Source organism: Ambystoma mexicanum, chromosome 3q (genome assembly GCF_040938575.1).
Source record: "Ambystoma mexicanum isolate Mex_15411 chromosome 3q, UKY_AmexF1_1, whole genome shotgun sequence".
NCBI lineage: Eukaryota > Metazoa > Chordata > Amphibia > Caudata > Ambystomatidae > Ambystoma > Ambystoma mexicanum.
The window spans coordinates 344231270-344247294 of record NC_090926.1 but is presented as its reverse complement, the minus strand read 5'-3'; the positions used below and the strand labels follow the sequence as shown (position 1 = coordinate 344247294).

Here is a 16025-nt window from a genome sequence, read left to right as displayed (position 1 = left end):
ACCGACTTTAACTGCCCTTTATAACCAAATAGGCAGGGACAGCCTTGTTACGAGATCAATGGAGGAGGCAAAGGTTATCCTCATCCACAAAAAGGGGAACGATCCTTCAGAATGTTCCTTCAACCGTCCCATAGCATTGATTAATGTGGACTCCAAGATTCACACGAAGATATTAGCAACAAGGTTAGATCATATAATCCCTAAATTGGTCCACTCGGACCAATCGGGATTCGTGAGGGGTCGGCAGACGGGGGATAATGTTAGAAGACTGGTCCATCTGATAGAGAAGGTCAATGCTGAGAAGGCGTTTGACAGGGTGGAATGGGGATTCCTATTCACAACTATGCAAAAAATGGGATTTGGCCCCAAATTCTTGGACAGAGTCAAGGCCAATTATAGAAACCCAACACTCCGGCTAGCGGTAAATGGACACCTGACGGAACCAGTGACCGTCGAGAGGGAGACCTAATAGGGATGCCGGCTATCCCTGATATTATACACGCTCCACCTTGAGCCCTTTCTGGAAGTGGTAAGATGCAATCAGAACATAAAGGGGGTCCCGTTCACAGGGGCATCTCATTAAATAGCAGCGTTCGCCGACGACATGATCTTGTCCCTGACGCAGCCAGATATAGCCCTGCCAGCGGTAGAAAGGGAGTGTTACGCTCACCTGGCTCCCACAGGGGCGACGGTCGGAACTGGATAGCTGCGGCCTCCACCAACGTGACTCGTAGAGAAGAGATGACTGACTGGACTGGCCTGCTCAATTTCGTCTGCTTGACCCGTAGGATTATTCTCCTGAAAGCGGAGAAAGAGGATTACTCACCCGTGGATTGAGCGAGCACACCTCCCCTCCGTTTTCCCCACTAATCACCTCCAATATTCCCTTTCACCAGTCTCACCTTATGGTTTTGAATGATGAGCTCTCCATCCTGTGTGGAGTGCAGGGGCGCGTAGATAACCAGTTACTTCACTGGTCCGAAGGAATTGGGCGAGTTCCAGACGAATATCGACTCCGAGGTAAGTGGCAAGGAGTCGTAAGTGTTTGGTTCGTAAGAGTTCAAAATGTCTGTTATTCACTCTTATCCGATTCCTTCCATTGTCTTGCAGCTTGATTCGAGAGGAGATTGTCCCATAGTAGCTGATTGCGTTGAGGTAAGAGTCTGTATTACCCAACACTGTCCGGTAAAAAATGTCAGTGCTTAACCTGTTGCTTTCTCTTTCCTCACAGGTACAGCTTAAGACGATGTGGCGTGCAGAAGAATAATATCTCCAGCGGTAACTCGGTAAGTCTATTATGATAATTGAAATTGTCTTTGTTGGTTTTCACGGCTCGCCTTTTGTCTTTCTTCGTCCCCTTTAGGTGCCCAGAGTTCGGCGATGAATGATGGAGCAGCGCCGGGTCGAGGAGGTGCTATGAAGACTGGTAGGTATAGCGCGGCGCTGCAGCTGGTGGTGCGGCGCGTACAAATAAAGTCTTTTTCCTTGTTCGGATGCGCGAAGGAACTGTTGAAGAATGAAGGTAATGTTCTTGCTCTAACCTTTTCTTCTTATTTTCCCTTCTGTCTCCGGATTCGAGGCGGGCGTGGCAGAAGACTGGATGCTGGACTGACAGGCACGGTGAGCGTTACGCTGCAGAATGCAGAATGACGCAAAGCGTGTGCTGCTCATCGGGCGTGGTTTAAATAGCCTCCAAAGTAGTTCCAGGTAAGAAGATCCCTAAGACCACACTCGAGTAAAAAATAGTCCCTGAAACAAGTAGTTCCTTCCAGGCCTCACGTTGGTTTGAATTCTTTGCAGCATGGTCTGCATGAGGTAAGTTTATTCATATGAGCCTGGCACCTATGGCGCCAGGACTGATCCCATATATGAGCCTGGCGCCTACGGCACCAGGACTAAACCCAGATAGCCCCTAGCCGGGGTGACTGGGTTTTCAATAGGTGTCTGGATGCCTGCTTCCTGGACTGATGGACCTGGTCTGGATGTTTGGGGGTAGGCATCATGACAGAGAGCTCCAGCAATTTGGAGCCGTAGCAGGCTTTAAAATGAATGCCTCCAAAACAGAAATCCTCAACCTCACCATTCTGACGGAAACTGCTGAGGCCTTAAAGGCAACATCCCCATACAGATGGGTTGGGAAAGTAATCACCTATCTGGGCATAAAGCTGGCTAAATAGATTGAACAAATGTATCGGGCCAACTACTCACCCTTGCTTGAGAAAATTAAGTCTAAATTGGTGGACTGGGGGCCCCTAGCTATTTCATGGGTGGGCAGCATCAACACACTAAAAATGGTCATGCTCCCACAGCTGTTGTACTGTTTTGCAGTGCTGCCAGTATATGTCCCGCCTGCCTTCTTCAGGGCGTTGAATAGAATAACTAGCAGATGTGTGGGTCGATAAATGCCCGAGGATGGCAGCTAGGCTGATGAGAACCCCGACGGACCAGGGAGGCATGGGGAGCTCTGACTTTAGGGCGTACTACAGGGCAGCCCAACTCAAAGTGATTCGGGACTGGCAAAAAGACGACTGGGGGAAGGTGTGGAGGTCAATGGATAGGGCAGATCTGGGGGAGAAGATCTAGAATTTGTCCTATGGAAGCCGAAACAGGACAGGCCCAAGCATATGCATAGTAGTGCCCTCTTGGACCTAGTGGGACGAGGGAGTGCGGGAGTCCCGCCTTTACGACCTTCCCCTCACCCTACACGCCCTTGTTCGGAAACCCACAATTCACTCTGAGGTACAATACAGCGGCGTTCGATACTTGGCACCAGGGGGGGCTGTAGTATGCTAAGGGATATGCTCAGTAATGGGAAGATGAAACAATTCGAGCAATGTAAGGCAGACTTTGCGGTAGGCGAAAGGGAAAGGTTTCGGTATTTCCATCTGCGGCACTGGCTGCACCAACCTACCATGCAACAAGTGGCAACTCGGCAGCTGACCCCGTTTGAAAGGTATCTCAGCAGGGAGTCTTTGGACAGACACCTGATCACAGCAATTTATAAACATTTGAAGACAGGAGAGCAACCCCAAGTGAGACCATACATGAGGAAGTGGGAAGCAGCCTCGGGAGGGTTTGTGGGGGAGAAAGAGTGGACAGGGCTGTGGTCACAGATCCCCAAGTTAATGAGGTCTCTACAGATAAGGGAGATCTGAATGAAATTGGTAACCCAGTGGCACTTGACCCCCTCGAGACTCCATAGAATGTACCCAGGGGTATCACCCCTCTGCTGGAGGGACTGTGGGGTGGAGGGAACCTGGGAGTACATATGGTGGACCTGCCCGAAGATTGCGACATATTGGGAAGTAGTCCTGTACGCAGCTAAACAAGTCCTAGGCATGGACCTTAGGCAATACATGTCCCTGGCGTTCAGTGGTCTGGGGGGACCACTTGAAGCAATCAAGACCAAGGTGGGTCAAAAGCTGTACGTGATAATGATGATGGCGGCGGCCCTGGTACTGGCCCGCAAATGGAAGACAAGGGACCCCCCCTCAGGAACAAGAATGGGTTGCAAAACTGTGGGGCCTGTTAGCTTTGGAGTGGCTCATGTATTCCATCCAGGGGGACCACGTCAAATTCTCCACAGACTGGCCTTCCCTAATTCGGTATTTGATGGATGGAGCAAGAGTGGTATGGTGCCCTCATTCTATGCGGCTCTTGGGGATAGTAGAGCACCCTGTAGAGGGTGAACTAAGAGGGACCTCAGTTCATGTGGCCCTCACGCCCATGCTTACGTACCCACTGATCACTGCCCACAATGCAAAGGTTGATATGCTAATTCTTGGGTCTACTCTCGAACCAGGGGGAGGAGAGCGGGGAGGTGGAGTAGGGGGTGTTCCTTTTATGTTCGAAGTTGTTAATGTTTAAAAATGCTAATAAAAACTTAATTGAAAAAAAATCCTAGACAAATTTGCCACTGCCTAGCTCCAAGCCTTTGGGGAGTATAATGACATCCTCCATTACCGACAATGGGGCTTCCGAACATCCTTCAGAACCGAGATAGCACTTGTGGACCTTCAGTCCCACATGTAAAAAATTATGGATGAGGGGAAAGCTGGGATGTTGATTTTTTTGGATTTCTGCGGCTTTTGATTTGATAGACCATTAATGTCTTTTGCTTTCCCAGAGTGATCTTGGCCACTGCTCTAAAGAGGCTGTTGGCTGGTTCTGCTCCCTCCTCTCAAACCCGAGAGTCTAGAATTCAGTGGGGACCAGTATTTTCTCCTTGAGCTCCTATCATATGCGGGGTGCCCCAAGGCACATTTATCTTGCCCGTGCTCTTCAATCTTTATTTCAGAATGCTCTGCACTCTCCTAGACAATTTGGGTGCATTCTTTACAAACTATGGGAATGACACCCAAGTGGTCATGGAAAATAGTGGGGATCATGCCAAAGACTCACCCACCTTATCCAACATTTACAGTAAAATCGAAAGATGGATGTCAGAGAACTGGCTGAACGGCAGCAAAACTGAACTTTTGATCTTTGGCTCTCAACAGGCCCGGGCCAAATTTGGCTCAGACTTCAAAGGCGTCCAAATAAGCGACAATGAAATCCAAGTCCAACAAAAGGTTACAACCCTGGGAATCCAATTGGAGGCCCCCTTAAATTACATAAATCAAACCTGAAATTACTATCTACGCCTGCTTAGGAATATCCGCCCCTACATCACAGAAAAGAATTGTGCCACCATTGCTTGAGCAAACATCCTAACTAGACTTGATTACTGTAACTCACTATGAAGTGGAGCCTCACTTTCCAACTATAAGAAGTGTCGGTTCATTCAAAATTATGCTGTGCGTATTGTTAAAAATATCTCCAGAAGAATTCACATTTTAGATCACAGAAGAAACCTCAACTGGTTACCAATACAGGAACACACGCGTTTCAAAAATGGGCACCATAGTTCATCGCTGCCTCTTTGGCACAGCCCCGGAATACCTCAAATACAGGGCCAAACGCAAAAAAGGTCTACGAAGAACGCTAAAATAAACAATATTAGTCTAGGTGGTTGGAGCCATCCTAGCGTCTTTCTGTGTAAGGAAGAATACAATTCCCAGAAAGGACATTCCATAATGCAGTACTATATTCCCAGTATATCGCAATGTAGAATAACAGCTTGAGCCTGATCTGCAGCATAGGATTTCCCACAGATCTTACTGTCACGTTCCAAATCCACTGTCCCAATCTCAGGGTATCACAAAATATGCTCGGTTACCCACAGCAGTACTAATATAGTCATATACATACCCTGTACCCTTATCTTTCGAGAACTTAGAGATATAACCCAGGCATAATACACCATTCACTCTCGTAGCAACACTGTATAGGAGCTGTCTTCCAACCCCTAGAGTTCCAAACAAACCACCTCACTACTCCCTCTTCTCTTCACAACCCATCACATTCCCCACATCATAGTCACCCATCCACCCCCACAAATTCAGGAAACCCGGGAGTCCCCAACTATCGAAGTAGCAAAAGAGTGTAAAAGAAAAAACATCCTCTTTGCTTGAACTCAAAGTCCATTATCCGTTCTCTGTGACTGATGTGGCTTTTTCCAGGAACGATTTTAAAAGCTCTTCAGCCCTCTCAGCATTCCAAAATAGATATTCCTTAACCTTACATCAACTCTCAGTTTAGCATGTCAGAGTAGGCCTGCTTTCACCCTTTCACCCTCCTCCCTCAAAATCCCTCCTCCAGCCCGGCAAGAGAAGATTTCTTAATGGTGTTGAGCTTCCTCCTCTTTCTCTCAGTTGCTAGTGCCAGGTCTAGAAGAAGGTGGACCCTACATTGCCGATATGTCAAGTCTTCCCTTGCGGCTATCGCTATAGATCCTCTCCTTGTCCCGAACATCCAACAACTTAACGATTAACGTTGAGCCCCCCGTCGATTCTGTGGTTTTGTTGAAAGCTGTCACCTTGATTCTATAGCACTCCTCCACTTCCAGGTCAAGCAATTCTGGGAGCCAGTTAGTGACAAAGGTAATGTGGTTGGCTCCCTCTGCACCTAGAGGAAGGCCTATCACCCTCAGTTGCTTAGATCTCTCCACATTTTCCAGATACTCAAGTCTTGATTCCATCATCTTGTTGCCCTTAAAGACTGCTTCTACATCCTTGCACATCTGCTGGAACATGGGCAGCATTTGGTTGTATTGTTGATCCAACTTGGTATTTCTCTCCTCAAGGGTTCTTGTATCCAACTGCACCACTTTTTCATTCAATTCATCAAGCTTCTTATCCAAAAGCGATATTTATTTTTCAATTCGCCCAAACGCCACCAGAACAAACTGGATTGTCTGCTACGAGGTGCCAAAAAGCCTGACCCCGCTCCCTTGGACTTTTCCTTCTTTCCAATGCTATTCTCCCACTGCTGCCATCTGGGGCACTCAAAATATGGCTCAGATACTGGGAGAAGCGCAACTAGTCAAGCAGAAGCCAAGACACAGGATAATACAGAGACAGGCAGATACCTCCTTTTATCAGTTAGTTGTGTGGTTAACAGCTACATATACTGTTTGGAGGACTGATATCCTTACTGCAGGTATCTTATGACTTTAGAGAGTCTTTGCCTGACACCCAGGAGGGTTTTTTACACATAGATTTGTCTATGTATGTATGTATGCATACTGATGTGTGCCCTCTGTTAGGCCTAGAGCTTGTGTCTATCGGTTTGTACTGTTGTATTTGCCTGTATGCATGTGTATTTGGATGTTTCTTGCTTCATGAGTAAAATCACTTGCAGACATGACATTGGTACTATTAGTCTTTGGGGGAAGAGGGGAATGAATGGATGCTTGTAGCACACTCATTAAAACCTGAACACGTAAAACAAGGTCATATGCGGCATAACAGAGAACATTTCTTCTTAATATTTTTGGGGAGAAAAGGTAACATTTTTCCATTCTATTTTTCATAGCGGTCACGGCAAAGAAAATTCAAAGCAAAGAGACTTCTGCAACCCCTACTCTCAAACTGCTGTACTTACTTGAGGTGGTGGAAGTCATGGAACTCAGGAGACGGCAGCAAGGGCAGGTGGTAACCACAGTGTGACACAGTGGTGCTGAGCAGTGCCAGGCAGAACCACAACATTATTGTGGCCACATGTGAACCCATGATCATTGGCCCCACCATCGGCGGCAGCATGTTGGACAGCTGTAATGACACAAGTGCCAGTTGAAAACAAGACCCTCACGCAGTCCCATGCCAACATACAGAGAATGGTAGTGCTCAAGCAAGGCTTCAGAGCACCCTTTAAAGGCTAACTGGTATGTAAAGCACTATGCATGTCTTGACACTTCTGGGGGGAGGTGGCTTTAAATATAGACAGATGTAAATGAAGATCATGAGACTGTAATACCTCCAGTACTTCAATGCCCTTCATTCTCTATCGTAATGCCTACCCTTCTTTTTCCTACACCTTCTTGCGGTAACCCTAGCCCTTTTACCTGCTTCCCTCCTATCCTCCTTGCCAATTCACTCCCCTCCTCAAACTCTTCCACAACCCCACTGTCCTTGTGTATCTCACCTCCTCTCCCCTCATCAATCTCAGAAGGAGACCCTAACCACATGCCTCCTCTCTTTCCCCCTATATCCTTTCCCAGAGCCCCTCCAAGGACCGTTCCTCTAACTTTCTGCCGCCCTGCCTTTAGCCTCTCCCCCTACTTATTTAAATCTTCCCTTCAGACTCCTTTTTTGCACCACTTCCATTTATTCTCCCTCCAATGGTTCCATTCCCACCACAGAGGTCCTTTGCCACATACCATGTGCTCCAGGGGGTGAGCGTACAAGGAGACGACGCCAACAGGTGCGGTCCACTCATGATGCTTCTTGTGGATGTGTTTGTATAGACTGGGGTGATGGAACAACCTGAGGGAGGAAACACAATGTAATGAATTGCCCTGGCAAAAGAAATGAGAAATAATAAAATGTATAAATCACAATGTGCATGACACAGGCTGTTTTTTGGGGCATGGGGGTAGTCTGATCACTCTGGGGCCAGAGAATATACTATAGTTTGTGACAGGAATGCAGAATCCATAGTAAGGCTGGAATGACCTCTCTTCTTTGGGGCTGGGATGCAGACGATCCTCGGGGCCAGTGCTTCAGAGAAGGCGCAAGGCTAGGCCATTGCTATGTACATTAACAACAAACTGTGACAATTCTGAGCATGAAACAGGAGCTCCGAGATGCCACACCATTCCAAAATGATCCTTAATCACCACCAAAAAGAAAATGGCCTATTATCAAATTGCTCCCATTTAGCCCCTGCATTTCAGAGTGTGTGTGGACTTTATAGCTCTTGGACAAGCATGCTCCACCTGCCCTGGACAGGGTTTCATTGTTGGGCACTGCAAAGAGGCTGGTATGTGTAAGAGTTTGCAAAAAGGGGCTTCACTGTTCACATGGTCGTTACATTGTATAAAGATCAGGCTTTTAATGAAACCAAAACAATGTTCGTCAGGTGACACAACTCTTGACTGTTTAGTTAATAAATATCTTGCATAGCAAGGGGCAGCTGGTGTGAATTGTTCCGTGTGTGATGGTGTGATGAGTGGCTGTATAATTTGGAGACACTGACACAGGTCTAGATTACAGCGTGATAGATCAGTAGGTTTTGTATAATGGCAGATCTTAAAATTGTATGATTTTTCTCTGAATGTAACCTTTCTTTACCAGTAGTCCACCAAGAACAGGCACACCTTTGCATTTATACCACCAAGAAAAGGACAGCAGTAAAGTTGCTTAACATTTACATTCTGTGGTTCTCTTTACTTTGTAATGGCTATCTGCCTTGTTTAAAATTGCTAATTTGACGATATTTCAAGAACAAAATAGGTAACTATGGTGTGCCATTTTTGAGGCAAAATCGAAATTTCTGGTGGGCAAGATTGAGAAAGCAAAAAATAGGCCACGATAATTATATTCTGTGATATCAAATTCTGTGGAACCTAATTGGGCGCCAGTAGCGCCGGAAGCTTCACAAATACAGGCAGATGCCTTTAATGACCATTTTATAAACAAAATAGAATTGATTCGAGAAAAGATCGTCCAATCCACACCGATAGATGCCCAGAAACAATTGGAGGGGCTGAGGCCAGTAAATCAGACGATGCGATGCGTCAGGTCAGATACCGTTTGTATTCACGGAAGTTTCGGAGGAGACCGTATGCTCCCTACTTTCCAATTTGAAGGCCACAAATGATTTATTTGCAATCCCATCATCAGTAGCTAAACGAGTGGCTACGGATATTTACTCTTTTATCACAAAGTTTGTGAATAAATCCTTAACCACAGGTATAGTTTCAGCAAATCTGAAGGAGGCAGTGGTTACTCCATTGGTAAAAAAAAGTGAATTTAGATCCTAAGAATCCCCAGAACTATAGACCAGTGGCAGGATTACCATGGCCAGCAAACATTCTGGAGAAAATTGTTAAATCCCACTTACAGGAATATGTGGAACAGGCTACATTATTGGACCCTCTACAATCAGGTTTCCGTCCAGGATTTGTGACAGAGACTGCATCAATGACAGTCTGGGACGATCTTTTGGAAACAGCAGACCGGGGAGACATGTCTTTGTTGATCATGTTGGACCCATCTACCGTATTTGACACAGTAGATCATAAGATCCTGTTGAAGCGGGTGGGTTAAGTTGGAAAGATCTCTGGAAAAGCCCTCCAGTGGTTTGAATTATTTCTGACTGGAGGGGAACGAAGGGTCAAATTTGGAGGATTCCTGTTGGACTCCTTTTTACAAATGTGTGGGGTTCCACAGGGCTCCTCACTTTCTCCTTTACTTTTTTTTTTTCAACAAAACATTTTATTCAGCATTTCATTTGCATAAACAATGGCATCCCATCAGTGCATTTGCGACATTACGATTCACACAAAAGGTTAGCTCAGAAGCAGTTTCTTTCGCGGGTATCGGTCTCAATGTCCAATGCTGTCCAGTTGTTGTGGAGGGCATGGATGTTGAGTGCTCCTTCCATCTGTTTCCCCCCCAGCAGTGTTTTCCCATTAAACATTTCGATCATAAAGTGCCCGACGGCAACCAAACTTCTGCATATATCTCCAAATGCCACCATGCTCTGCGGCCATTTCTTTTAACAGGGACCATTCGGGGGCAGGAGGGGGTGTCGTGCCCCACAAATCATTCTCGGGGACAGGGGGATAAAGATTTTGGATGCCCCCAGCCCTCATCGTTAGTGTTCCGCTTTATCAACCCTGTAGCCATCGAGTCAGTGTGGGCCTTCGGGTGAGGCCTGGGTATTTTTCAGAGTAGTCCATAAATGGTGCCCAGGTGTTCAGATTCCCAGAGCGTATCGCTGTTATCTTTTCTGCCACTATGATTTCCCAGCATTTCGACCACCATAATGGGACTGAGGGGCCCTCTGTGTCTTTCCATAATCGGGCCAGTGCAATTTTCGCGGCCAGCAGGAGGTGTGCATAGGCGCGCCATCTGCCCTGACAGCGGGAATGCCCCTCCTCCAGTTTCCCCCAGGAGAATTATTCCAGGGTCCCACTGGATTGTTAGTCCTGGGATTGCTTTAATGTGGTTCAGCACTTCCCCCAGTACCTTTCCGCTCTTGTGCAGGTCCATAGGAGATGGAACAGAGTACCCCTGTCTGCACAGCCCCTGCAGCAATTTGGGGGGTTTTCTGAGTTGGCTCTATTTAACTGATCTGGAGTGGTATAATATCTATAACAGATCTTATAGCCCCCTTCCTTGTTTGTGATGCATTAGGGACTTTTATGTAGCCTGGTGCACATTTTCCCCCATTCTTCCACATCTATTACTCGGCCAAGGTCCCGCTCCCAATCCAGCATATACTTTTCTTTTTTGGAGGGGTCTGTCCTGTCTAGGAGTTGGTAGAGTGCGGATATCTTCCCACTTGGGTTTGCTGATAAAAGGGTGTGTTCTAATGCCGTTAGGTCTCTTGCCCCCTTTCCACTCACTACCTTGTGTGAGGTCCAATGCCGCAACTGAGCGCAGTGGAACCTTTCTGTTTCTGCTGCCCCGAATTTTTCCTGGCATTTTTCAAAGGTTATCGGGGAGCCCTCCTCTAAAAATTCTGATAGCTTTCCTAGTCCTCACTCCAGCCATGCTGAGTAGCCATGTGGTGGAATTCCGGGTGTAAATTCTGGGTTATTCCAGAGCGAAGTGAGCGGACCTAGCAGGCTTTTACAGCCTCATTTACGGGCCGCTGCTTTCCATTTTTGCACAGTGTTCAATGTTGCTGTGAGGGGACCTTGTTTGTCCTGGGTTTTCATTATCGGCAAGTGCGGGAGATCCCTTAGGGGGACCGGGCACTAAGCCTCCTCTATTTGTCTCCAAAGAAATTGGTCAGATGAACGTACCCATGCGAATGCGTGAGAGAGTTGCGCTGCTAGTAAGTATCTAGCTACATCTGAGACGCCCAGACCACCCAGAGTTCTGCCCCAGAGCATGATTATCTTCGCTATTCTGGGTTTCTTAGCCCCCAGATACATTTGTGTATGTTTCTCTGAAGAGTAATTAGCTCTTTTTCTGGGATATTGACCAGGAGTGCCGCACATTGGTACAGTAGTCTAGGAACCAGATTCATCTTCACCGCAGCTATTCGGCCGAACCAGGACATTTCTTGGGTTTGCCAAAGCTCTAGGTCGCGCCTGAGCTCACCAAACAGCTGGGGGAAGTTGCTCCGATATATTCGGGAGGATTCCCTGGGGATCTGAACTCCCAGGTATTCGATCACTGAATCTGCCCAGGGGATCGGTAGTGCCAGACTCAGGTCCGCCTTTTGTTTTTTTGAGAGGTTGATTGCCATTGCTACCGATTTATCTAGGTTCACCCTGAACCCTGATACCCTACCGAATTCCTTGATTTCTTCCCAAAGTGGTCCCAGGGAGGAGTTTGGTTTTTGTCGTGGTTACCAGGACATCGTCCGCATAGAGCGCGATTTTATACTCCTGATTCCCTACCGTGAGCCCTTTTATCTCCAGGTTTATCCTATTGATCCTATTCGCAAACGGCTCCATGGACAGAGCAAAGACCATCGGCGATAGAGGACAGCCCTGCCTTGTTCTGATGGAAATGAGAATTATTTCAGATCGGTAGCCATTCATCCGCAGCTGCGTAGTGGGGGTTTGGTAATTAGCCATTGCCCATTTGATTAAGTTAGGCCCAAAGCCCCAATGCAGTAGGACTTTCTGAATATAGCCCCAGTCCACCAAGTCAAATGCTGTGTGGGCTTCCAATGAGATAACTAGCATACCTTCCCCTGTCTTTGCGCTTTCTATGAGGTTTATGGTACGCCTAATATTATCATGCGTCCCCGTCCCTGGGATAAATCCTGTTTGGTCTTGGGCTATGATGTTTGGGAGATAGGCTTTTAGCCTGGTTGCTAATACTTTCGGGTAGATTTTCCCATCATTATTCATTATGGTTATTGGTCTGTATGAGGCTGGTTGCTCGGGATCCTTACCCGGTTTGCAAATGAGGATCGTTAGTGACTCTGCCATTGACTTAGTGATGGTTCCCGTTCTCAGAAAAGAGTTAAATAGAGTGGTCAGTTGTGGGGCTAAAATGTGTGAATAAGTCTTGTAAAATTTTGCAGTCAGCCCATCCGGGCCCGGGCCGAGTGTTTCTGTGTTTTTATGGCTTCAACCGTTTCTTCTGGAGTAATGGGGTCGTCTAGGGTGCTCAATAGCGTTTTATGTTGTTGGGCTAGTACGCAGGTAGCTGGGCAGTTTATCGAGGGATGTTGGTGGGCCTGTCATTATGGCTTCGTGGTGGTTCACCAGGACCTCCATCTTGTCCCCCTCCCTGTATTGGTCCTGACCATTCGCGTCTCTAAGGCAAGATATGTTATTCCTAGTGTGCATTTTTTTCAGCTTGTATGCTAGAACTCGATTTGCTTTATTGATTTTACTATAGTAAAACTGTTTTTTGTAGGCCAGGGATTTCGCTTATCTGTGCGACCAATGCATATCCAATGCTATTTCTTGTCCAGTGGGATTGTAGATCTTTTTCTAACGAGGCCACCGTACCCTCTAGTTTGGACACAAGGATTTTTGAAACCCTTTGCTGCTCTGCCCCTGCGCTAATGAGCGTCCCCCTCACAACTGCTTTCATGGCATCCTAGACTACGCCCACAGGTGTGTCCTCTGTTGTGTTTTCCAAAAAGTAATTAGTAAGAGTGTCCACCGTTTCTCTTTTTATACTTTCGTCTAGCAGCATGGCATCGCATAGCTTTCAGAACATCATTGGGGGTTGGGGGGAATTGTTTATACTTAGGTCAGCCGAGACTGGGGCATGATCCAAGATTGCCCGTGTGTGTATCTCTACCTTATCCAAACGTGGATATATTGCGTCTGTGACTAACAAGAGGTCAATTCTTGAAAACCCCGTGTGCATGAGAGTAGTGGATATAACCGCTAACCCCCTATTAGCCAGCCTACATGCTTCCACCGTTCCCATTTTACCTAATAGTTTTGACAGTGATTGTGCTTGTGTATAGTCTAATCTGGTTGGGGGAAGAGTTTTATCTGCTCTGGGGTCAGGGACCATATTGAAATCTCTGCCTATAATGAGGTATCCTTCAGAGAACACCAAGATGGTCGGGAGAAAGTGAGCTAGGTATTTGACTTGCGCAGTATTATGGCAATCAACCATTGTGATTGGTTGCTCTACTAGTAGCCCCTTGACCAAGAGGAACCTGCCCCCCCTGGGTCACGCCTTACTGTAATTCTTGTTAAAGGGACATTTTGACTCAATAGGATTGCCACCCCTCTCTTTTCCAACCCGAAGTGGCAAAGAATTTTTTTTTAAACCTTTTGAATCGGACCCGTTTTTCGTCGCCCTGCAGCAGGTGAGTCTCCTGGAGGAATACTATGTCTCCCGCTAGTTGATTGAGCTTGTGCTCCACTGACCTGCGTTTCCCCGGGAAATTAAGGCCCTGGACATTCCATGTAAGGATTCTAATTTCCCTTTCATTATCCAACCCCATGAGTCTCCTTCGTGGGTGACGCTCTGCTAAGTGGTTTTCACGCCCATGTTCGAGCACCCTGTGTGGTGTGGTTCTGGTAGCCTGTACTTGTGATGTCTGTGGATGTCATGGCGTTGCAACATTGCGTTACCTGTGGGAGAGCAACTTCTTGTGCCCCCCTACCCCTTGGTTTTATGCCCCCTCTATTCCCCCAACCCTTGAATTCTGAGAATAAACATTCTCCTATCCAATGGGGCAACTGGAAGTGCTCCAACCATGAGCACAAATGGCCAACCAGGCCCAACTTGACAATAACAGATCACAGGGGTAACTTGCTTTTGCAGCGTTGTGTGGAACTACTAATCGGCTTTAAGTTGTTTCGATACGGTCTGACCTAAGTGTTTGGAAGACCATTGCACCTCCTCATCCATCCTTCATTCCCCCTACTTGCCCGAACTAAGTCGGTTAGGGATGCGTCTCCGAAGACGTCCCCCCCCTTCCCCCTCTTAGTGGTCAGGGACCCCAGGGGCCATAAACTGACCGTATCTGCATTCAGAGTTCCGTGGCTGTTCAGTCTGGGTTGGGCTTTCTTCGGTGGGGGGGGTCACGGATCTTGCGCCTTCTGTTCACCCTTGTCCATGTTGCTGATTCATGCTTTTTGGCGGGATCTCGGATGGTCGCCTCCGCTTCAGATTCCTCGCTTGCTCCCCCCGGTGCCCAACAATTTTTCGGCTTCTTTTAGGGAGTGGAGCTGTCGCTGTGCACCCTCCCAGGTGAATTTTACGGATGTTGGAAAGCCCCAATGGTATGGAATCTTTCTTTCACGCAGTCACTCAGTCAGAGGCTTGAGGGTTTTTCTTTTCTGAAGGGTGGAATTCGCCAGATCTTGATATAGGAGGATAGTGGAGTCTCTGAAGGAGATTTGCTGCATTGACCTGGATTCTCTCATAATTTCTTCTTTTACCCTAAAGAAGTGGACCCTGGCTAGGACGTCTGGAGGTGATGTGGTCGATTGCCGTGGGGTCGTTCTGTGCACCCGGTCAATTTCAAGTGGAGACTTATCTGGGAGTGTTATGATGAAACTGAACAGGTCCAGTACATAACCTTCCAGTTCCGAGTCTGAGACAGACAGCAGACTCCTTCAGAGGCGGATGTTGTTCCGCCTTGACCTGTTTTCTGCGTCTTCCTGCTTCGCCTCGAGCGCTTCACACCGTGATTCTAGGGCTGTAAGTCTGTCTTGTCCTTTCTCCCATTCGAGGATTTGATCACATAAGTCGCTTTCCACATTTGCTGTACATCTTTCCACAGGCTCCACCCTTTTGTCGAGGGAGTTGATCTTTTTCATCACTTCGTCCGTGCCCTTTTGAATTTCTTTTCTTAGGGCCGTAAGCAGGTCCTTCAGGTCTGACCTTGTAGCTAATTGGTCCGGTCCCGGGGACTCCTGGTTAGCATTGGAGCCCGCTGCCTGCTCCCCTTGTGGCTCCCCCTTCTTTGCCTTCTCCAGGATGCTGTTGCTTATTAGCGTTGCAATGTCAGTTTGCCTGGTCGCCTTGCCACTTTTCGCCATTGCTTCTACTGGTACTGACGAGGGATGGGGCAGGTGATGTCTATGTATCTGTGATGATTCTGGTACACTCCTGTCAGCCCTCCTCTCTCCCCTCATCCCAGGGGGGCCTTGCCTCGAGCCGTGGGCGCTGTGGTAGCTTCACCCCGAGGGTTCCTCGGGAGATATAGCACGTGTGGGTGCTTTGTACAGTTGGGGTGGGCCTTGCCCCCTGCCGCTACCCAGTGGCCTCTTCAATGGTTGGGGGACGATGCCTGCTGACGGTTCCCTTATTGTGGTGCAGAAGGTGGTTCGCTGTTTCAGTCTGCACCTCTTCCTTGTTGGTTGTTTTGGGTTTGGGGTGAGTGCTGAAGGGAGAGGTTGCTGGTGCGCCGGGGTTGTGAGGATTAAATCAAGCTTGCCAAACTACGTGGGCCATACTGTAATGCTGCAGCCTGCTGGCACTTCTCCCAACCCAGGCGCTGCGTGACTCCGGTGCCAGAACCGCCCTTCAGCC

General features: G+C 47.7%; 1 protein-coding gene across 5 annotated transcripts in view; it reads right to left on the bottom strand.

Moving 5' to 3' along the window:
• FAXDC2 (fatty acid hydroxylase domain containing 2) overlaps window positions 1-16025 on the bottom strand; it is a 707939-nt gene that overhangs the window by 39014 nt on the left and 652900 nt on the right. For all 5 annotated transcript variants that reach the window (XM_069653968.1, XM_069653965.1, XM_069653969.1 and 2 more), the window contains 2 exons: window positions 7760-7865; window positions 6985-7151 (listed from right to left, as the gene is read on the bottom strand). In XM_069653968.1, coding sequence (XP_069510069.1) covers window positions 6985-7151; window positions 7760-7865 — 273 coding nt within the window. The remainder of the gene's footprint in view (window positions 1-6984; window positions 7152-7759; window positions 7866-16025) is intronic.